Consider the following 22694-nt stretch of genomic DNA (forward strand, 5'->3'; position numbering starts at 1 on the left):
CGTGCTGCAAAACACAGCCTGTCTCTACAGTTAGAGTTGTATCTCTAGCAATGCTTACTTCTGTAGCCTTCATAAAATGAGGTGAAATAGCTTTCATTACTCATAATAAGCTGAACTTTTCCACTGATGGTGAAGTGAGACATGATGACCACATCTGATCTGAATGAATCAGCACAGTACCTGACTAAGTTTTTCTGCCTCATCATTCCAGTCTGTTGACATTTCCTTTTCCATTCAGCAGCCTTTAAACATTACATGTTTACTTGTAATCTAGAGTGTAGATGTATTTTCTGTTTCTTCTTCTTTTTGTTTTTTAACCACTGTTGTCCTCTCTGTTCTCCTCCCACGGTAAACAGACCGACATCAACCCAATCACACTCCTAGCTGTGGTTTTGATATGATCACAGTTGGTCATTCAAAGTCTGATTGGAGCCAAGTCCATAATTACTGTTCATTTAAAAAGCCTTTGCCTGTTTTTTAAATTTTTTTATTTCTTTTTTTTTTTTTTCCAGAAAATCAGAAAATCCAGATCTCTTAAAAGAGGCAGATTTCCTGTCACAATGAGCAAGACTGGACAGACATCCGCTAAGAAACCCCTGAAACCATGACCATTTAAGAATAAAGAGTGTTTTATTTTTGCACTTTGAATGCTTGACATACAGCAGCTAACTGCTTAAAGCCCCAAAACTCCCCAAAGGGGAGTTCTCCACTGCTGTGTGGCGTCATCTAAAACAAACAAACAAAAAAAAAACCTATAGAGAGAAATTAGCCACCAGCTTTAATTTGGCACATTAACTCTCTTGTTCTGTACTGGTATTGTTCATTAAATGAACTGTGATTTCCAACCAAACATCAATTATTCCTTCTTGGTAACGGTGTGTTCTTCTTGCTGATGGTCATCAACTGAGTGATACACAGTTGTGTAATAAGGTTATTTCAGTGAGTCATAACACCAGGATTTAAAGTTTTTATATGATACTAGTAAAAGTCAAACTTTCAATGCCTCTTTCAATACCACAGAAGATCTTCAAATCATGATTCATCTAATATTTCATGTAGGTAATCGCGCTAATTGCACCTTTTTTTAATCGCATCTTGAAATTCCAGTATTTTGCTTTTAAAAACAGTTTTTGTGTCATTTTGGAACCAAAGGGTAATTGACTTCCTTTTTGGATGCGAAGAAGATTTTAACGTGAACTTAAATACAAAATACAAAAAAGGAACTTTTCATGGATCTTAAAGGAAATAAGTGAACAGTAAAAGGATGAATGTTTGATAACGCAGGGTTCAGATGAGTTCTGACTTGTCCACTGAGTTGTCTGTGAAGTTTTAAAGAGATATGAAATAATATGTGAATTTTTTTACTGGATGAGGGAAAATAGACTTTATTCAAAATTAAAGTCATATTATTTGTTACTTACATGGATGCTGAGATAAATCAATATTCTATAAAGATTAGCCCATTAAAACAAATCAGTCCTGTTGTATTCTTAAAGAGGGAAGAGGAGAGAGCCACTGAAGGTGGTGTGGTTACCTGTACTATCATAGACAACATTATTTGCTGGAAGAACCAGGTGAATTTCATCTCCGGCTAAGAGCTCCAAGACAACAAAGTTAGTAAAATAATCGCCATATTGATCCACTCCATTGTACATAATACTTTCACCGTTCTTGATCAAAGATACGGCAGAATAACTTGTTCTGCCGCCATACAAAGTGAACTGGAGTTGGTAGACCCCTTGGACTGGTGCCGTGAAGAAACCTACACAGAAATATGAGAAACAGCAACAGCAGAAACATTTAGATCAATAAGAACCCTAAGTGAACATTAAACAACATCTCTAGTTCATTTACATAGCACTTATTACCTGTAGCCGGATTGTAAGCATTGCCGATGTTGGTGAAGACCTTGCTGTATTTTAGTGTGATCTCTGTGTTGAACGGGCCAACAAGTCCTGCATTTTTCAAACCTGCAAAAAACGCCACCTTTGGTTTCTCTGCCAACACAAGAAAAATGTGTAACAAGACATCAGATTTGGACTGGACTTTGTATCCTGTAATTTTGTTCTTTTTGTTCATGTATCATCACCTGCATTTTCTCTTTCCAGCTGGTCGATCCTGGACTTGCTAGTGACGAGTTCACTCTCAGTGTGCCTCAGTCTGGCCTCCAAGTCTAAAATATGTGAGGACAGTGGAGAACACAGCAGCCATCAATGTAACAGTCTTTAAGAGTCAAATTCTGATTCATGCTACAAAGGTTCCTAAAAATTCACAAAATGATGATCACTGTCTACAACTGCTTTTCATTCTTCATGTTTTATGTTTGATATTAACAGCTATTTGTGTTATTTTATAGGGAGAAAACCTTTATTTTTCATAACCCAAACATCTACTTCAATGTTACTCAGCTTTGCTCAACTGAAAAGTCAAATTCTTAAAAAAAAAAAAAAAAAAAAAAAAAAAAAAGTTGCCAAAGTCACAATCCAAACCGGGGGGGTCCAAAAAATACTAAATATATAAAAATATCTAGAAGAGCATGCAGAGAGCCTGGTTTACCTTTCATTTTCATTATCTTTCTTTATCTATAGTCAATTAAGATCATTATCTGGGCTAGGTTAAGCCATACTTTTTATATCCTTTGTATACTCTGTCAGATGTTGGTACTCTGTCAGAAGTTTGTCAACTCTGTCAGATGATGGTTTGCTTGTTCTACAAAATGCATTATCCTCTTTTGAGTTTCTCCTACTTATTTGTCAAAGTAACAGCTAATCATATAAGCAATATTAACTTGTTTATTTAAAACATTGGTTTAATATAAATTGGTTAATAAAACATAAAGTTAAAATCAAAACATTTTTAAATCCTAAGATTTTTTAAAAAGTTTTGAATAATTAATTTTTTTACTAAATGTCATAACTGAATATCAGTATTACATAAGTAAAAACTTGACATTTCTCTCGAATCAATAAAATAAGAATCAAATACACTGCAGTGTGTCTAAAGACTTCACAAAAATCAAGATATGATGGGCAAAAAATTCTTATTTTGGAAAAAAAGTGTTGAATCAAAAATCTGCTCCTTAACAACTGCTAGTTGAGACTTTAACCTACACAAATATCCAGTTTGAAAAAGTAAAACAAAAGTACAAAGTCAAATTTTGAATCTGTTTTGTTCTTTTTCTCAAGAACCAGTGATATTTATCCAGCATGTTCTTTCTTGCACAAATCTGATGGAAATATAAGGACAAAAAATAAGGCTGGCATTTAAATTTGACAAAGTTTACTGTTTAAGTATGGGAAACAAACTGATCAATGTGACTTGCAGAGGATTCTTTCTGATGTCACAATTTGCCTGACTTTGACTATTCAGAGTGAAAATATAATGAAAAATACAGCATTTTAAAAAATTCCCTGTAGAGTGTTGATTTTGGAAATAAGAGTTTTTTGCCAATGATATATTATTAATAATGTTTTGTTTTCAGATTTCAGTTTAGAGGTTTGTTTTGTTAAAAACAGCTGAAGACCACCTTGCTTTAAAACTCAGGAGGCTTATTGCTAATTCACCTTTATCATTCAGTAAAACTACAACATAAACTTTCATCAAATGTTTGTCTTAAGAAAGACTAAAGATTATTCTCATTTGTACTTCAGATGTCTTCACAAGCGCACCAGGGCAATGTCTGAAACAGGTAAGTAGAGAGAACACCATTATTTCAAGCTGCTCAGCCAAAGCAGCTGTTAAAACCACTGAGACTTTAAGTCTCATAAAAATTAGCCCTCCCCAGTTGTGATTTATTGATGGTATTAACGTGTTTAGGATCAGGGGCATTGGTGTAAATGTCCTGGCTACAGTAACTTCATTTGGAGCTGAAAATGTGATTTATTGATGTCTATTAATGTTGAAACTATTTTTTGTGCCAGTTTTTAAACCACCTTTTCCACCCATTTCTACCACTCACCACTTTTTTCCTATCTTATCTCACTTTCTGCCCATTTTTGCCACTTTCCCCCGATTGTTGCCTATTTACTCATATTTGCCACTATTTATCACTTTTCATTACTTCTCAAGTCCATTTCTGCTGGTTTAACTGCGTTTCACTGTTTGTTATGCCCATTTTTGCCACTTTAAACCCATTTTCAGCATTTGTCTGATGGTTTTTGCCACTTTTAATCCAGATTTTGTCCTATTAAATTCCAATCCATTTTTTTAAGTGACAGAAAAATTACTAGAAATAACTACAAGTTTTTTTTTATTAGGAATGAAGGCATTCAGAAATTACCTAAAATTTGCTTGAAAATAATACAGCAACTTATACAGAAAATTAAAAAATCTAATGTCTAAGAAATTACTTGGTAAAATACCCCCTAATGACTGGGATATTGCCACAATATTAGAAGGAATTACTGTATAATTAATACATCATTACTAGGTAAATATGTACTTAATATTGCCAAGTTATTACTAGGGTATTACCACCTCACTCTTGAGTAATTATACTAAATGATACTTGTTACACTAAAATGACTTTTTAATTACTAAGGTAAGGTAATTAGGGCTCACTAAAAAGAAGTGTTATTAAAAAAAACATGTAATGTGCACAAGGTGGTTGCTCAGCTTAGACATTGCCACATAAAAACATACTGACAAACATTAATCTTGCTTTCTCCCAGGTATCTACCACCTCCTTATTTCTCTTTGGTGACTTTTAGTGACTAATGTATGTGACAACCAGCATTGCACTGAGACTGAATGCTGTCAGATTGGGCTGTCTAGAAAGGTTTCAGTCATAACAAACTTTAGACACTGCTGTGGTTTGAAGATTGTAGCCCTTGAGAGCCCCCTACTGGCCTGGAGCCCCAAGTAATTCTCAACTGAATTTGAACAAAACTGCATTCATCACGGTGCATATGCAATGTTCTACACAAGAAAAAATAACACCTAAGGGAAACATGTAAGAGCTTTTAAACTATACTGTTTATCAGTGAAATACCTGTACTCTCCTTTTCTAATGCTGATGTTCTGCTCTCAGTGGCCGACAGCATAGTTTCCAAAGACTGCAGTCCTGCAGCCTGGGCTGAAAAAGGGTTTGGATTTTGTTGAGTTCATAAACATTTTAAAAGACACATTAGCTTCTGTTGGCTTCAGTAAAGTTATTTAAATCATCCTATCTGACACACTTAAAATGAGTCTCTTAGAGTTCATAAGTCACCATCGTCAACATTTTCTGGGATTTAGAAGTCTTTACCTGAATTCTCTGTCTGCAGCTGCTCCACATGCATCTTGGTGATGATCAGCTCTACTCTCAGTTCCTCCACCTGGCTCTCACTTTCCTTCACTATGGCCTCCAGGTACCTCTGCTCTACATTGAGCTGTACCACCATGTCTCTCAATGCCTTTACCTCTGCCCAGATATCAGGGGTGGTTTGCTTTGAGGTATTCCCTCCCTCAGAGAGGCGTCCATCCTCCCCCTGAGCCTGTGAGCCTGACAGGCAGTGCAGCAGAAACAGCAAACCTACAGCAACCCTCATCATCACACTAGATGTCTCCACAGACAGGCGGAGGAAGAGTTGGCTAGTTTTATTTGGTATTCAAGGTTCATCTGGATGGATGAATGGGAAAAGCAGCACATGTTTTTCTGTTTGGCAGTCTAAATTAAGGCCTTGGATGATGTGATATGAACTCTGGTGAGAAATCGCAAGCTGATATAAACACAGAGAGAAACACACTAATCCTGACAGCTTTTAGTATGACTGAGGATTGTCTGATAAAAATTCAAAGAGCAAAACTTAAGTCTTTACTTCATCTGCCAAAAAATGTGTCATGTAAATTATTTGGTAGGCCACTGAGGCCCAGTGAAAGTAAATATTTGTTCTCTTGAGCCCGCTGGTGACCAGCTTACTTAAACTATGCCTTTAACACTGACCGAATCATTTTAGTGAACTACAGTCACTCTACAGCCAATGAAAATCAAGTATGTCAACAGACAATGCTGCATAAAGTGTTAATCTCATTAAAGCTAACTGAACAACAGTGAAATGTTTCTTTTTTTCCTTTTTACAAGTTCTGTGTAGTCCTTGATAAAGTGGACAGCATGCTTATCTGACTGGTAATGGTGTTTTCAGGGGTCTGTTAAAAAAAATCCTTCAGAAAGCTGCACCCAGAGTCCTAAACACATCAGAACCCATTACACCTGTCCCCAGATCTGTACGCTGGCCTCCTGTGAGTCAAACGATAGATTCTTAAATCCTGATGGTAGTACATAAAGCATTAAACACACTTGGCCAAAATACCAATCTGATTTTTTTAAGTTCCTTATGAAGTATCCTGACCCCCTTTGGTCTTCTGGGACTGGTATACCAACTGTTCCAGGAACCAAAACCAAGCAGTGTGAATGAACTTTTAGTTTGTATGTCCCACACCAGTGGAACAAAGACCAGAGAAGCTGAGCCTTTCCAAATCTCTTAGCTCTTTCGAAACGGATCTTAAACCTATTTCATTCACTGCATTTAAGTCCAGTTCCCCCAGATCTTCTTTAAACCCTGTTTTAATTTAATTAGTATTGGTTTCTAATTGAGCTATTATTTGAAAATGACCCTTTTTGCTGTCTTTATGAATTTTGATTTCAACAGCTGTAATATTTTCTCAAATTTCAGCTAATTATATGATTTTTTAATCCTGTATTTTGATTTTTTTATGTAGTGTTTTATATATTCAGGGATTTTTTTTGATGCTCTTGATGTTTGAGATGCCTTGTTTTGGCTCTGTAAAGCACTTTCAATTGCTGTATATGAATAATGTTCTGTAACAAAGTTACAGTGCTGTTGTCAGTACCCTTTCCAATTTGGCTTCTGCTGCTGCTGGGTATATATCCATATCCATGACGTAATCACGCACAGTCGCTAGCCTCTTCTAAATGTGTGTCTAACAGCTGCCAGGGAGGACTCTTGCTTCACCTTCAAAGGACCTGACTTAGAAGGATCCTTCTTACAGAGCAATTATCCTGGACTTTGAGAAACGGCAACTGTGTGAATTGGTACAGGGCCAGAGCCTTGAATCTACATGAAGTTTGGGTAAGATCTGACCATTTACAGCTGAGATAAAAACTATTCCCTTTACTTGTCAAATATGCCATTTCAAATATGCTTGTCCATTGAGCTTTGGTATAAAAACAGAATAATCTTTTATAATGATGGTCTCTTTAAGCTGTAAAACAAAATTTAGCTGGATTGGACAAACCTCCAATGAAGAATTAAACCCAGAAGATCCCTTGAAAATGGTCAGTAAAAAATTCTACTTTATTCAAAATAGTAGACTTCTTCTTGGGAATTCACCATAACAACTTTTAAGGTCTCAGGATGCCAGCTATGCGTACCAAATTTCATCATTAAGGGAGAAACTCACTGAAGGGGATGCCACTTTGTAGACAAGACAATCTGGCTGCAGACCACTCTTACAGACGATTCATCTGTGACACCGTGTACCTGAGAACGGGCATACCGTACTTTTCGGTTAAAATATATTTCTAGTTTAAGACTGAAAATTAAATAATTACATTTTATTCATGAAATTACATTTCATGAAGTTAGATGAGTTAACAATATTGCAAACATTACAGTCTGAAAAACATTTCATCAAGAAAAGGTAGAGAAAGTTTAGAGGTCTAACCCCGGATTAAATCATGGACCTATTTAAGAAGTATTTACTTGAACAGTGGCTTGCTTAAAGCTCAGCTCAATCCAAAACTAACCTAGGTGCGTAATTAAGGTTACTGCATGAGGCAAAGTAACAAAGTTTGCTTTAGCAATGTGAGTTAGTTAACATAGCCAAATCTAATGGAGCTACATAGATGACATAACAACGTAGCAGCTTTATGAACTTAGCTTTTGCTATGTTAGCTACATAGCTAACACAGCTACTAAAGCTACGTAGACAAGCTTTTTTACTGTAAGAAGATGGTTTACTCAACTTCATTAAATGTTTTGTAATTAGGTTTTTACAGGTCAGGTTTTAAGTTAAGTTTTAGTCTATATTTCCTTTCTGGCAGAGTATCAGACCAACAGTCTGTCACACTGGCCATCAGAGATGTACGGTCTGCAGCCCAACTCGTCTCATTCTGAATGCTGATAGGAGGCGCTATTTAGACAATTTCTCCCACCTCGACTGCAGATCTGCAGAATCACATTTTACCAGTCCTGATGAACCTGCCAAGTCTTGGGAGCTTTTGAGCATGTTTAGGCACTAAAAACTGAGAAAACACAGAGAAAAAAAAATTAAAGAGTCCTTTGAATTATAAGTGGGTCCTCCATACCGTTTGTGAGGCTCTGGCCCTAATTACAGGTGACAACTGGATTTATTTGATTTGCAACCACATGTAACAGTGGACTAGATGTACACCGATTACCTTCAGTTAGCTCTAGTTTTAAGTCCAAGTGAGCAGATCTCCAAAAAACATTCAAATCCTGAAATCTTTATTTGAACTACTGTGATATATGTATCCATTCATCACTGAAAGAGAGCAAAACTTCAATGAAATATGGCACACTCAATCCTTGTCCAGATGGCTGATAAACTAGCAATGAGTCAGATATCCTGCTAAAAGGTTCACATCAGCCAACCAGCATACTTTTTGAAAAGCAGTATATGGAATTTAATGCATATTTAGATGAAAATTATAAATGTCTAATCATGCCCTGAAACTGAAACACCCCATATAGAGCATTGTGTGGCCTTGTAGGGTGTTGCCTATGTATTTCTGGCACAAAGAAGCAAAAACTGAAAAAAAGCTCCTTTTGTCTGCAACTCATCAGAAAAAAGTAAGAATCATACACAGTAAAATCACTGCTGAAATAACAAGACAAATACAAATAACTTGTGGTTACAAAACATTTAAAAAGCACTTAGTTGAGCATGAGAATTGATGCCACATTAAAGTAAACCAAATCCCTTAAAGTACAACACTGAGATTAAATAGTTCTTACTGGATGTAAATTTGGCAGAACTAAAAGAAAAACAAATATTAAATGTAAAGAGTCTCCCATGAGGATAGATCTGATAGAATGTGTATGGTGATGCCATTAAGGGATTTAAAAGCACAAATAAATAAAGTTAAAGATACAAGCTAAAGCATGTAAGCCATATGCACATTAAGAAAAAAGAAAATTCCCATCTGGCTTTCAACACATTTTCATTAACATGTGACCAACATTACTCATTTATCGCCAGAAAAAACATCAATGTTCAGTTTATAACAATGTTATACAAGTTATACAGGTCCAAATAAGCAAATGTTAAGGGTCTCTGGATGGGCAACTAGCATTCAGCCTCTCCCTTTTATAGGATCTAATGAGGAGTGTCGAGAATAGATGTTTACTCAGGTTGATCAATCTGCATTTTTCAAATGAAGTGCATGCACTGTTTTCAAAACATGGCCTACTTTGGGGCTTAAAAATAACCTTTTTAAGAGTAAACATTAGCAGATATTGAGCCATAACTCAGGGGAAAACACACAAAGAGACTCTAGCTGCAGTGATTGTCTCCAACACCCTGAGAAGGACATAAGCTGAGGATAAAAGGCACAATGGAAAGCCATCAATCAGCTGTATTTTCAAACAGTCAGGATGTGACAAAACCCCCCGAATGAATGTAACTCTAAGCCTAGAAAATAATAAAAACAGAACAAACTGAAACCCAAGAAACTCAGTTAATAACATAAAAAAGTTTAAGGCACTGATCAGTCAAGAGCACAAAACACAAGAAGTTGAAATGGCAGAGTAAGAGTTGTAACTATCATAATGAAGAATAAAACTGAAAAAAGTATGGGCATAATGTCAGTTAAGGCATTTTCATGAACAGGAAGACAAATGAAAAACAAAAAAAAACAACACTGCATTTGAAATTCTTATGGTGTCACATTGCGACACTTTCCCTGCACTCGCCTGCTTGTCAACTTTTGACCTCCCACTTTTATAAAGTATGAGCAAGTTTACCATCTTGATTTTCACATTTCATCCCATTAATCAGGAGTGATTTTAGCTGTTTCTATCTGTTTTAGAGCTACAACAACAATAGCTTGGTGATGTATGATCAATAACAGTGGCATTTGGTTTTCTTTGAGGTATTACTTTGAAAAGCCAAGTTTGAGAATCCCTTTGTTAGTTAAATAAAATAAAATGTGAAATAAAATGACCCTAATCCTTGAAATTACTGTAACCAGATAACAGAATTAGACCTAATGCAGGTAACTGACCTAAAGCTTGTTATGACATATTTAATTCAGTTCCTCTCTAAAATGCTGTAACCACTTTAGCTAAGGTATTATCTGGCTATGTGACAACTACATATCCCTTAAAGCACAATAAAACACCAATGGCAAATCAGAACTTATTTCTACGGCCACCGTCAGCACCGGATCCTTGATCTGTGTCACACATGTTAAGGTGTTCATAAAATATAAATGGCATGTGAAAGGCTCTGTAGTGTAGCAGATGGTTAGCATCAAGCAGGACAGCCTGTGACTGCAGCCAAAGCAGCAGTAGATGCTGCTGTTTAGGACAAAGTCAAAGTCTTTCAAGAACACACTGTCAGGGTGTTTCTGTGTCTGTCCGTTACTTTAAACCATGGGAATTACCCATACAGTCTAGAGCACTGAGCCTCATCCGCTTGTGTCCTCCTCCCTCATTCTGTAGGACTGAATTCAAACTTCTTCAAAGAAGGCCATCTGAGACATGTACGCAGAGTTTCGCTGCAAAACAAGACAAGATGTAATTAATACCTTCAGTACTAACTGTATTTCATGGCCACCATGTTTAATTTTTTTTAATCCCCAGAAAAATAATGAAAAATTTAACTATATAAACTGTTTTTTGCCCCAACTTTCATTTACTTGCTTGATAGTTACTTAAGGAGTAATTCACCTTTTTCAGATGAAAACATTTGTATTTGGGTATTTAATAATACTGATCAGTTACGGTCCAAATCTCAACATTTAAACATTAAGTATTTGAATCCTGCAGTCTGCTCTAATAATATGTATATTGACTGTCCTCTTCAGGTTGAAACCGGCCACTGCAGATGAAAATTTTCTACTGGCTTATCTGGTGGCAAGTGACATGTAGTGCCAGTTCTCGTCTACACAAATCTCAGTTACCACCTACTTTTTCCACAACAGGTAATTTTAGTTGTAGCATCTGATAGCAGAAATGTCCAGGTCCACAGATCAAAAAGTTGCTGTGATACTTCTGGGTAGTGTAGTGCTTTACCCAATATTGCGATTAAATTATGTTTTTCCTTTTGTTTCCCCCTTGTACATAGTTTTTTGTAAGATATCAGTGTCATGCATTCATGGCAGCATTACACAAAAGTTTCTTGGGAAAGGGCGGGCCCAACTAATCAGAAACTGAACTTTAACACTGTTTGATTCAGGGTTAATTTTGGCAGGTATTTCTAATTTTAGTCTTCAGATTAAAATGCTCATTAGGTTTAATCACATTTAATCATTTCTACCCTTATAGTTTCTAGTCTACTTTTAGTCTATGGAAACTCAATAACATTTTAGTCCAGTGTTAAGCATAAAAAGTCCTCACATTTTAGTTTTTACCTTTTGTCAAAAGATTTGTTGTCTTTGCCTGATTCTGTTTCCAAATCATATGTGTTGTCTATGCACTCTGCCAAACCTGGAATAAAGGCTTTCTTTATCTGAGAGGCAGGAAGGCTAAATATGCACTGTGTTTTGATACATTTACCCACAGTTTCAAAAATATTACAGATTTTGAATGTCCAATGAAAACCAACTTCCATCTTACTCTCATATTGGTCTCCTTGATGGAAACTAAACGTACTTTTAGTCAGAGTTTTAGTCATCAAATACCTATTTTTAGCTAGTCTTAGTCTTGTCTTTCTCATGGAAAAATGGTGGTCGATGAACATTTCTAAGGTGTCTTCCATTTAATCTTGGAACTCAGAAATCTCAAACTGATGTAATCAAAAATGGGCCATGAACTCAAATTCTTTCCCCTCCCAACCCTGTTCTCTCTCTCTCTCCCTCTCTCTCTCTCACAATTCAACGTGCTGGCTTGATTTCAGCAGATTTTTCAAAATGTTTCAGCATCCCAAATATTTTGATAAGACTTAGATTGATATTGATAATAGCCCTATTTGGCATCTTAGTAAATCTATACTCTGCCTAAGTCTTTTGCTATCTTTACTCAAAAAAGAAAATATGTGAAGCTCTCATACATACATTGCTGTGAGGTATGTACACAGGAGGCTCCTGAATGTATCCCCTTGCCTCACAGCGGAGGTTGTAGAGGCCGGCCTGCTGCTGCTGCTCCTCCAGCTTCAGAGACTCAATCTCTGTCTTCAGCTCCTTCAGCTGATCCTGCAGGTGTTTACTCTTCTCCATGTACTCCAGCCTGCATGAATGGACAACAACACATCATTAACAAGCGGAGCTATAAAGTCTAACCAGAAAAGTGTGCTGGGATTTTAAACTAGCCTTTCTCTCTCAATCTCCATTGACAGTCTTTTCATATCAGAGTCTTTAAAGTCAAGGCGCGTTGATGCCGAGTCATAGGCACAGTCCACGGCTTCTGGAGGGGCAGGGGGAGCAGGAGGGGTCGAGTAGGCTGCTATGAGCTGAATGACACACAACAGATTATACACTCATGATGATAAATCACATATTATAGCAAATAGATTTAGATTTTAAGTTTTTCATCTAAATTTTCTATTAGGCAACAATGTAAAACAATGTAAAACATACAGGATATGTTGTTTTGGTGATCTCCAGCAGCTTCTGTTTGGCTCTCCGCTCAGCGTCCTTCGCCTCAGTCAGGTCCTGTTTTAGGTGATCCGCCTCTTTTAACCTAAAACCAGAGGTTTGGTTTGTTTAAGGATGCTGGAAATCATTAAAGGCACTGCTGGATTAATATGGAGTGCATAGTCGAGAACAAGTGAGCAGAATAATGCAGTATGTTTTTCATTCATCTGCATGACCCACAAATTACTTAAAGTGGGAACCAAAGATGGCCTTTACTGCAGATTGATTAGATTAAAAATTTAAACTTAAGATTTATTAGTTTTGGCATCCCTCTATTTTTTTGGTAAAGCTGTGAATCTTGCAGATTTTCCTTTCAGTTCAAGCAGAAAATACCTCAGCGAGGAAGGATTTTAGCCTTCACACCTCATTTTGAACTTAAAGTAAATCACGGTAAGTATTTACACACAGAAGGATTATTTATGTGAATTTATTATTTGCTATTTCAAATGCAACACTGGTCGAGCTGATGTCATACCTCCTCTCTGACTGCTCCACCAGTTTAACAGCCAGCTGCTCTGCCTCCCTCATTTTCTGCTCCATCAGCCTCTTCTCCTCCTTGGTCTTCATGGCAGTGACCTCTAATCTCTGCCTTTCCTGCTCAGCTTCTGCTGCCTTGTGAGCCAACAACTTGGCCTCCTCCTCAGCAATCTGAGCCTTCTCTGCCAGGAGGTCAGCTGTCTCCTCAGAGCGCAACTAGAGAAAATGCACCATTAATCAAAAAATAAAGTGCATTTAAAAACCGGAAACAGATGCACTATGAACAGGGTCTGGACCTAAACTGATGAGGAAAAGGTGAGTGACTGCCAGATGTTTATGCTCACATAGGTTTGTCGTTTTCCTATGACTATATCTATCATAATATTATTGCTTTACTTACAAAAATGTTCAACAGTTCATAACCTATAATGAAACTCTCACCAGTGCCTCGTTGGCCAGTCGCGCCTCGTCTTGCAGCTGGAAGAGTCTTCGTTCCATCTCTTCTTTTGCTCGTTCTGCTTCCTCCCTCATCTGTTTTTCACGAGCCAGGATCTGCCGTTCCATCTAGACCAAGACAAACAATAATGTTTGAGTAACTATGATTGTAGTTTTCATGTTATAGTTGATCCTGTCTTGTTTGTTAATTTTACTACTCCAGTAGAGAAGAAAGAGGGCTAACCTTCTTTCGGGCCTTCTCCTCTTTAGCTTGAGCTTTCATCTGCTGCACTTCAATGGAGTCAACCTTCCTCCGCCTCATGAACAGGTCATGGTTACCAATGCACAACTGCAGGATCTAGAGACACAGGGGACACAAACTACTGAGCCAGGCTAGAACAGTTTGGGATGTTGAAATAGTTTTATACATTAGCTTTTGACTTTCCTGTTGTCAATATCATCTTAATTTGTTAGTTTAGTTTTTACTTTGTGACAAAGTTTTGTTTTTGTTTGTTTGTTTTTGTAACATGGAATATTTGTCTGAGGTAGGCTCAAAAAGGGCCAGAAAAATAACAATAAGAATAATTTAAATAAAAAAAAGGATGAAAAACCACTGCCATCCACCAAAGATAAACTAGCCATGGCACTAAGTGGGCCTTGCAGGCCTGGGTCAGCCCACTTTTATGATTAGCCTATATGGTATTACCTGGAGGAAATAAACTCTTAAGTTCTATTTTGATCATTTAAATTTTATACAGAAATACAATTTAAGACATAACATAAAACAGGACGCTATTTTTGCATAATAAGAGCAGCCTTATTATAGTCTGCAGGTGAACAAAAAGATTTAACTTGTAGTTAACTAGCTCATCAAAATGGTAAATCACTGATCAGACAAATTAAGATGTGTAACTCTGTATGCTTTTGTCAGAGACTAAAACTATGAACATTTCGTGTTTGACTTAATTTCGTAAAAGTTAGTTTGGGAAACACAAAATGCAGCATAAGTTAGCTATTTTCTTGTAAATCCTGATTTTAGCTGAATTTAAAATCTCAGTAAACAATTTATTTATTTTATGTTTGTTGTATTACAGGAGGCTGTTAATAGCAATCTTTCCACAATTCAGCCATGAAAAATATCATTAAGTGTGAAATTAAGTTTCAAAACCATGAAAAATGAGTCTGTAATATCTGCTCTAGGATCATGTGGATGATCATGTCTCAAATTTAAAAAATTCAACCTAAATGGAAAACTCATCCGTCTGTCCTCCTGGACCTATATGTTTAAACCACCAGAGTCACAATTACATCAATGTGATGACAGGAAGTTCAGTGCTTAAAAGTCTGAGTTTAATTTTTCTCATTCTGCATTTAAGGACTTCAGACTTCCTAATATTTAATTTGCTGTGTGGTGTGAACTCATGTTTCCCCTTACTCTTGAGCTGTTGAATTGCTGCTGAATACACTCCAGTTCATGTTGCTTTTCAAAATAAAAGTATTCAATGATAATGAGAGGCAGAGTCTGTTATTGTGAAAAATTTGATGTAAAAAGAATGTGTATCATCGGGCACTCGCCTTAACTTTACCTCAGCAACTCTAGCAGAGAGTAGGGAGTATAGGCCACTGCTTTAAGAGAGAGACAGCCCACATCTTTTAATCATTCGGGACTTTTGACAAGCAAGATATCTGTGGTTAGGAAACTAAATTTATGAGCTGATCTTTAGATTGGACAAAGAGGTGAACCAACCAGTTTGTTGACACGCAGTTGAGATGAGTAGAACTTGAAAACATCTTTCTTCTTGTCCAGGGGTTTGATGGTGAACTGAAACATAGGAAATTAACAAAGGTCACTTGTCCTGATCTCTGCACAGTTCATATCATATCATTCTGACACAACAAAACCACCATGATGCTTTTACCACAGTAAGGTTGAATACTTTATTTGTCAGTTTCATGGGCGGCTGTATGCTGGCATAACAAACAACAGAAGAGTCTCAACTGAGGTGCTGATAGGGGCAGAAAACTTACACAATTTTAATCCAGTATAACACTTAATAAAAGCTGTTGCCACAAACTGTGATACACGTTTCTTACACAGTTTAGTGATAAAAGTAATCTCAGAATGTCGCATTTGTTTGTTCTCACCTCTTTTTCGCTGTAAGAGATGTTGCGGATGCCGCTCCAAGGGAAGGACTTGTTTGGGTTGAGTTTGCTGTTGGGGCTGTAGATGTGAAGGCCCTGGGCATCAACTCCAAGCAGCAGGTCTGTGTCCCTCTTGTTTTGCTGTTAGTGTAAAATCAAGGCTGTTAACCTGCATGACACCAAGAGGTGTTTTCACAGTGCATTTCTATATTCTGTGCATTTCTACTGTAACAAAGCTCTGCCATCATTACACCCAAAGATATTCACATTGATTCTGCGTCTAGGGTTGGGTTATCGTTTGTGTTTTGTCTGATACCGATGCCTTTTATTTGGTGTGGCAGGGGTTCTCATTGAATGGCAGGGTATCAGAATGAAGTATCAATATCTGTGCCTCTCACTTTGCCCCTGATAACACCACTGCGATGTCCACAGTGAAGGCAAAACATCACAGGGGACTAAATATCATGCCCTAAAACTGCACTGTGAATCAACCTAATGTGCAAAGTTGTCTGTAAAATTGACCTAGATTGACAGAATGAGGAGGTGTTTATTTATACTCACAGTTATGGCAAAGTAGCTGACCCCATACATCTCAAGGTCTTGAGCAATTTTTAGATATTCCATCTCAGCTTCATCTCTGAGTAGATGTCAGAAAACAAGAAAGACAGATATATCAAACTCAAGATACATTTATAGCTCTGCAAATCCTGAATCTAGGATTGCACCTTTCCTTGAAGGTGTTAATGTTTTACATGCTAGATTTCAGAAGGTCCTATAGGTTAGTCATACCTGGCAATGCCTCTATGCTCTGCATACCAAGCTGTAATCTTCTCCTCCCACATGTCAGCTGTCATTTGGTATTGCATTAATACCTGGAAAAACACATTATCACAGTGAAATTATTATCATACTCCTTCCCTGTGATCCCACTGACTTTGTTCTGGTTACACTCTAGATAACACATTTTTTTTGTATGATTAAAAAAACAGAGCATACATCCAGGTCACCTGACATGGATGTATGCTCCATTAACATTCATCATCAGCAGAATAATGACATTCATAAAGTACACCCACAAACACAACTGCTTAAAGAGTTTTGCATCCAGGTGACAGTTGAGCTCAGTTGGTAGAGCTGGCGCCCGTTTACTAGGGCTATACTCCTTCTATACTTCTGCTGTTTTATTGAAAAACAAAACAAAACAAAAAATCAAAACTGAAAAACAAGGAGATTTTTCTTTTTTGTGGCCAAAGCTTGTTTCACTTCCCTTCTTTAAAAAAAATTTAATCAACCAATTTTTAACTTTGCTCATCCATTTTTGAACATGAATCGTTTTCCAAATTTCATTTTTGCATTTTAAAAAATTAAATTTGAAATACAATGATTTATGTTCGAAAATGGATGAGCAGGGCTTTGGTTTGGCTCAGTTGGTAGAGCAGGTTCCCATTCACTAAAGCTGTAGTCCTCTGCGTGCCGATCGTGGGTAGATACACGGTCTCGGCGCATGCTTGGTGCATGTCTTTCCCATCTCTCTCTCCCTGTATTCCCTGTCTCTCTTCAGCTTTACGATCAGTTACAAGCAAAAGGTCCTCCAAAAAATAATCCTAATCTTTAATGTCCAATATCATAAATAAATAAAAGTCCAGAAAAAATGGATGGACTGAAGAACTAAATCGAAACTCTAATGATCTCTTATACAGGGTTGCTACACACTATTAAAAACTAAATTTAAGACATTTTAAGATCTTTTCTTAGAAATATCAAAGCCTCTTTTTGCAGCAAAAATTAAAGGCATGTTGGGATTCTTGGTACAGGGACACAGACTGAATTTTCTGATTAAATGTCCTGTTAGTCAAAAGGGATAGGACAAACAATCTTTTTGTTAATACACACCCACATTCTAAGATTTCTGGCACATTAAATGTCTATTATATCAGTGTCATATACTGATATTTATCATGACACATTTTAGCTGATGTCAAAAGTTGATCCTAAACAGTTTAATCATGGAAAAAGGAAAACAATGCTTGTTTTAAATACTGTTAATCTTGACGTAGACAAGCATACAGGCAAAAAGAAGGCTGAAAATCCAATAAATGTAGGTAGAAAACTAAGAACGGCTACAGATGTGTCATCTAAAATCTGACTTTTAAAGACTTTTAATTGCCTTAAATTTCAAAACTTCAATTAAAGCCCAGTTCACAGATTTGCAACGCAATGAGTAGAAACTCAACTGCTTACAACGGTCCTCTTTGTCACAATGTAAACACCTGCTGTTCACACTGCTGCAACGGACTTTAAAATGATTTATTTCTGAAGTTACTACACAATAAATCTGACTTTATAACAGGGACAGTACTGCACATTCACTTTTTTGTGTTTTTGTATCATCCTAACGTGCAACATTTTTTTAATCCTACACAGGTGCACAAGCGTGATTCATCACTAAATAATCCTTGTCATCACAAACACAAAAATTTCACAGCACATGTAAACACAAAAATGCTTTGCTGCATCAGTCTTATTATAATGAAGCTCTTTGCTCAGAATAATTACTTTTCCACAAATTTAGCTCCTACAGTCTTGAATATCTCATGTATTATATTATAAAGTGCTGCTGGATAAAAGAGAGTCTTTTCAAACCTTTCTATTTTCCCTTTTCAAACTTCTCTGCTTCTTGGAAATGATGACAAGTGATTACCATAATGATCAATTAAATAAAAAGATAGGTGTTCATTTCCAAAATTAATACTTTGATTCCCTTTTTCACATTTATCTGTCTGCAAAGTTCTAAAACCAGCTGTGTGCGACTAAACAAGGTGAGTCACAGGCAACTACATCAGACGGCTTGATTCAAGCTGCAATGTATCGGTCCAGACTGCTGTGACTGTTGCTAGTGACATTCCAACGCGGTCTCGTCATGTCGCAAATCTTTGATCTGAACTGGGCTTAAGACTCTTTAAGACTTTTCAAGACTTTTCAAGGATCCACAGGAGCCCTGCTATAACACAGAGGGTTTGGGAAAGAGAGAGCAGACTGTCCACAAGTTGGCATTAAAAAGAGAGAAAACTAAGCCACTGGTGCCCAGTCTTCATGTCCTGTACAGAAGCTGAAGCCTCCCAAGCAGGCAGTCTGGGATCAAGTCAGACCTACAGCTCATTTCACACGTGTCATTCCCTTATTTCTTTTCGCCAACAGAGAGAAAATGGTCAGCAAATCTACATGAGTGACCATAAATGTACTTAGAAGACAGGTATAATTTGAAGCACTGTCAGTGGTATTTGGAAGTGTTGTTCATCAACTTGTAAGGTCTTAGGTCCAGTATTCTGGATATATCTGGAAAAATCCTTTAAAAATATTAAATTGAATTACAAAGTCATACAAACATTGCTCAGTCATGTGAAAAAGCAAAGATAGTAGACAATGAAGAAAAAAAAGCCCATTATATCCAGCTTTAGCTTAAAGTATAATGTGAAGAAAAAGTAGCACTGTAAACTCACTCTTTTTGGCAAAAGCTCATCTTGTGCCAAGAACCCCGGCTTGTGAAAATTTGGGTCATAGTCCCCATACTGTGAGAGAGATACAAGAAAAGTTGGTTGGAAATGAGGAGGAAGGGTTGAAAAAGACAAGAAGAAAGACAGTGAGAGATGAGGATGTAAATTTTTCATGTCACAAAAACTTAAAAATAAATCATATTCAATGTTTCATATAAACAGCAAGGAAAAGCAAACAGCAGCAGCACATGAAATGTTTTTCTCACCTTGGCTTGAACAGCATATGATGCCAACAGAACAGATGCTTCAGGGGAACAGAATATCTCTTCATCTAAAATCTGTTTCTTCACCTGAGAAAAATATGAACACAGGAAAATTCTTAATTCAATCGTACACAACATTTTGCTCAATTAAAGCATTTACATCTGTCAACAAAATCTGATGTTTCAGACCAAATTATGCTTTCAAAGAGAGGTTATCAACTAAATTACTTGTAAGAAGAAAAGGTGTTGAGTTATTTCTTGGACCAGCTCTTCTTCGACTTTTTCTGGGAAGAATTTCGCCAGGAAATGAAATGTTATGGGAGAGTCCTTGGGAACCTCCTGATCCAAAACCTTGGTGAAAAATAAAACAGTAAAATGGCATGATAATGTCTTAATTTGATCAGAAACACACTTTAACTGTGGTGTAAAGTCAGGATCATTGTAATTAGTGGCACAATATAAAACTTAACTTGTGTTTAATCAGTGATAAATTTGCAATAGATAACTTATCAGACAAGGAATAAAAATAAATTCAGGCCTTTCAGATATGAGGATTTTTCCTCTTTTACATTATTGAAGTTAGAGATATACTGAGTGTAAAAATCAGGGCCAAGCCAATGATTTTTCATCACTTCTTTTGATGTAAAACTCCTACAATGTCTACATTTTCTTCTATCTTTGACCACAAAAACAGATCAAGATTTGGCCAAGCCAATGATTTTTCATCACTTCTTTTGATGTAAAACTCCTACAATGTCTACATTTTCTTCTATCTTTGACCACAAAAACAGATCAAGATTTGTCCGACACATCACTTCCTCTGCCTAAAACAATGATGTCAAAAGGGTCGACATTGGCCAACACCAATTTAAAAATGCTGCTCCCGTTCATCCTTAAATGTACGTATTTGGATCTGGATAAAACAGCATGTTCCAAGATGTAATGCTGGATTTGCCTCATAATTGCAATAAACAACCTAAAATATTCTGCAGTGTGCAGAACATTTAAGCCACAGAGTATCTGGGTTGTAATTAATGTCATATGTTGTCAAGAGTTTTTTCTGGGTTAAAATTGAGGCAGAGGTGGTACCATGCACACTCAGAACCATTCCTTTAATGGATGTTAATTTTATGTCAATAATAAAACACTTACTGTTAACTACTTATATATAGAAAATCTTTAAAAACTGCTCATGTAGGTCATGTGATCTATATGACCATCTCTGCTTTTAACTAAGATGAGTTTTCATCAGAAAATTGTGTCACACTCTTTTATTCGCCACGCCCTTTTATTCATTTGACCATTATTCCCTTATTTATGCTGGGATTGTTTTTATATTTGTTATCAAATTATCTTTAAATGATCTATTGTATCAAACTATCTATTTATGTGATTTATGTGATTAAGATTTCTAGGTCAAGTTGTCAATCTACAAGGATTAACACAAACTCTTTATTTCTCTTTGTTTAATGTAACTCTGACAAATAAAATAAAAAAAAACCCTGAGTGTTTTTGAATCATCATTAACCATAGGAAGCTTCTTCTTCGCTCACCCGTTTCTCTTGTTTCAGCCAAGCGTAGGTGTCCTTTACTGTGTACCTGAGTCCAAAGAACCAGGTCTCCCTCAAACCAACAGTGCGACACACCAGGTCAAACAGGTCTTTACCTTTCCACTTCACCTGAGAAGATCAGACAGGGGTGAAGAGAGATATAAATGAAATTGAAAACAGTTTAGGTTTCAGCTGCTGTTCTGACCACATGCTTTCGGTGGAAAAACAGACAATACAATTAACGGTTGGTGGAAAATATTTAAGCCATTGACTAAATTTCGGGGGTTTTTAAGTTAGTCATAATGGAGTTGGGTCACTTTGACAATAATGAAGATGTCTTTAACCCTAGACTAAAAAGATGCAAATGACATGGTAAGATAAAGTATCAAAAATAGAACAGTGGCATTTTATTCAAAAAATACATCATCATATACTTAAACGTATACCGAGACAAGTGCTAGAAGAGGCAATGTAAGATGTATACTTCAGTATAATACCGTTTGTTGTTTGTTTCCTGCTCAACTCTTCTCCTTTCCCTCCAACTTGCCACTTGCCAGAACTACAAACCCAATGCCTGCTGTCCCTACAAAGTACGCCATGCTTTGATAAAACTAGTTTTATATTATGTGCAAGGATGCTTCAGACCATTTTCAGTATACTTATACAGGAATCTAACTAATGTAGGCCAATAATGGTCATTCATACAAACGCAGCACATGGCTAAGCAACATTAATAAGGACATAAAAATAAGACTCTTTCATGAGGATGGATAAAAAGTGACATCAAATGTAGTACCTCGCAGCTGAACTCCATCTCAGCATCCATGGTGATAACTTTGACTTTAAAAGTCTTCGGCTGTTTCTTTTTCAGTCCTAATATTGACATTTTGGTGGAGTTGCTATCAGGAAACCTGCGGGGAAAAGGAAAAATAAGTATTGAACAATATACCTGCATTTAGCACAAACAGTGACACTTAACAAGTGAAAATATAAATGCATAATTAATGAGTTACTGGATCTGGGAGTTAACCGTAGCTACCAGGCGATAAAAAACTAACTTTTCAAGCAGTTATCAGGTACTTTATTACTACAAGCATGATTAATGGCAACAGGAATCTGAAATGCAGATAAATTTAATTACCAGCGGACACAGTTACAAACTTCTGCCGTCCAAGGCTCAAAGAAGGCTAGGCTTTTGTTAGCAGACTACTGCTTGGCTAAAAGCGTTAGCTTCAAACTATGCCACGAAAACGGACCAAAACAATCTACAGAAACAGCGGAACTTCTGGAGGTTATCCATGATGAAATGTATCGGGCAAAAGACTTTGTAACTAACAAAGTTGTGTAAAAAAAACTTGAGAACAACTTATCAAGCGTTATCGACAGCTAAATGCTTTAGCTTGTTAGCTCTGCTGTTTAATATGAGGAGGACTTTCCAGAAGATTTTTGTTTTGACTCCTGGACGCTCTACAGGTGGGAGCATGAATAGCAGCCTGGATAACGTATACTGCGCATG

General features: G+C 36.7%; 2 protein-coding genes across 2 annotated transcripts; both read right to left on the minus strand.

The window, feature by feature from the left end:
- Positions 1-601: 601 nt before the first annotated feature.
- LOC121519184 (heavy metal-binding protein HIP-like) lies at positions 602-5530 on the minus strand. The gene is made up of 5 exons (XM_041802012.1): positions 5246-5530; positions 4991-5074; positions 2090-2173; positions 1869-1997; positions 602-1762 (listed from the first exon to the last, which is right to left on the minus strand). The coding sequence occupies exons 1-5, from the start codon at positions 5526-5528 to the stop codon at positions 1491-1493; spliced, it is 852 nt and encodes a 283-aa protein (XP_041657946.1). The 5' UTR covers positions 5529-5530; the 3' UTR covers positions 602-1490.
- A 2921-nt stretch (positions 5531-8451) lies between these two features.
- nf2b (neurofibromin 2b (merlin)) lies at positions 8452-22621 on the minus strand. The gene is made up of 17 exons (XM_041801641.1): positions 22320-22621; positions 21975-22089; positions 21182-21307; positions 19857-19979; positions 19632-19715; positions 19372-19440; positions 16661-16743; positions 16433-16508; positions 15875-16012; positions 15477-15551; positions 13974-14087; positions 13736-13858; positions 13293-13510; positions 12761-12863; positions 12494-12633; positions 12239-12410; positions 8452-10741 (listed from the first exon to the last, which is right to left on the minus strand). The coding sequence occupies exons 2-17, from the start codon at positions 22062-22064 to the stop codon at positions 10694-10696; spliced, it is 1782 nt and encodes a 593-aa protein (XP_041657575.1). The 5' UTR covers positions 22065-22089; positions 22320-22621; the 3' UTR covers positions 8452-10693.
- Between the last annotated feature and the right edge of the window lie 73 nt (positions 22622-22694).

Source organism: Cheilinus undulatus, linkage group 12 (genome assembly GCF_018320785.1).
Source record: "Cheilinus undulatus linkage group 12, ASM1832078v1, whole genome shotgun sequence".
NCBI classification, from domain to species: domain Eukaryota; kingdom Metazoa; phylum Chordata; class Actinopteri; order Labriformes; family Labridae; genus Cheilinus; species Cheilinus undulatus.

Bases quoted from the DNA above. Each gene is read 5' to 3' on its own strand.
- nf2b (XM_041801641.1), bottom strand. From the start codon at position 22,064: ATGTCAATATTAGGACTGAAAAAGAAACAGCCGAAGACTTTTAAAGTC. The intron at 16,744-19,371 runs GTGAGTTTACAG...GTGTTTTTCCAG, and splicing joins ATGAGCTTTTGCCAAAAAGA to GTATTAATGCAATACCAAAT. The intron at 13,859-13,973 runs GTTAGCCCTCTT...GTCTTGGTCTAG, and splicing joins AGGAGAAGGCCCGAAAGAAG to ATGGAACGGCAGATCCTGGC.
- LOC121519184 (XM_041802012.1), bottom strand. From the start codon at position 5,528: ATGAGGGTTGCTGTAGGTTTGCTGTTTCTGCTGCACTGCCTGTCAGGC. The intron at 2,174-4,990 runs GTATTTCACTGA...CACATATTTTAG, and splicing joins ATTAGAAAAGGAGAGTACAG to ACTTGGAGGCCAGACTGAGG. The intron at 1,763-1,868 runs GTAATAAGTGCT...ATTTCTGTGTAG, and splicing joins TGCTTACAATCCGGCTACAG to GTTTCTTCACGGCACCAGTC.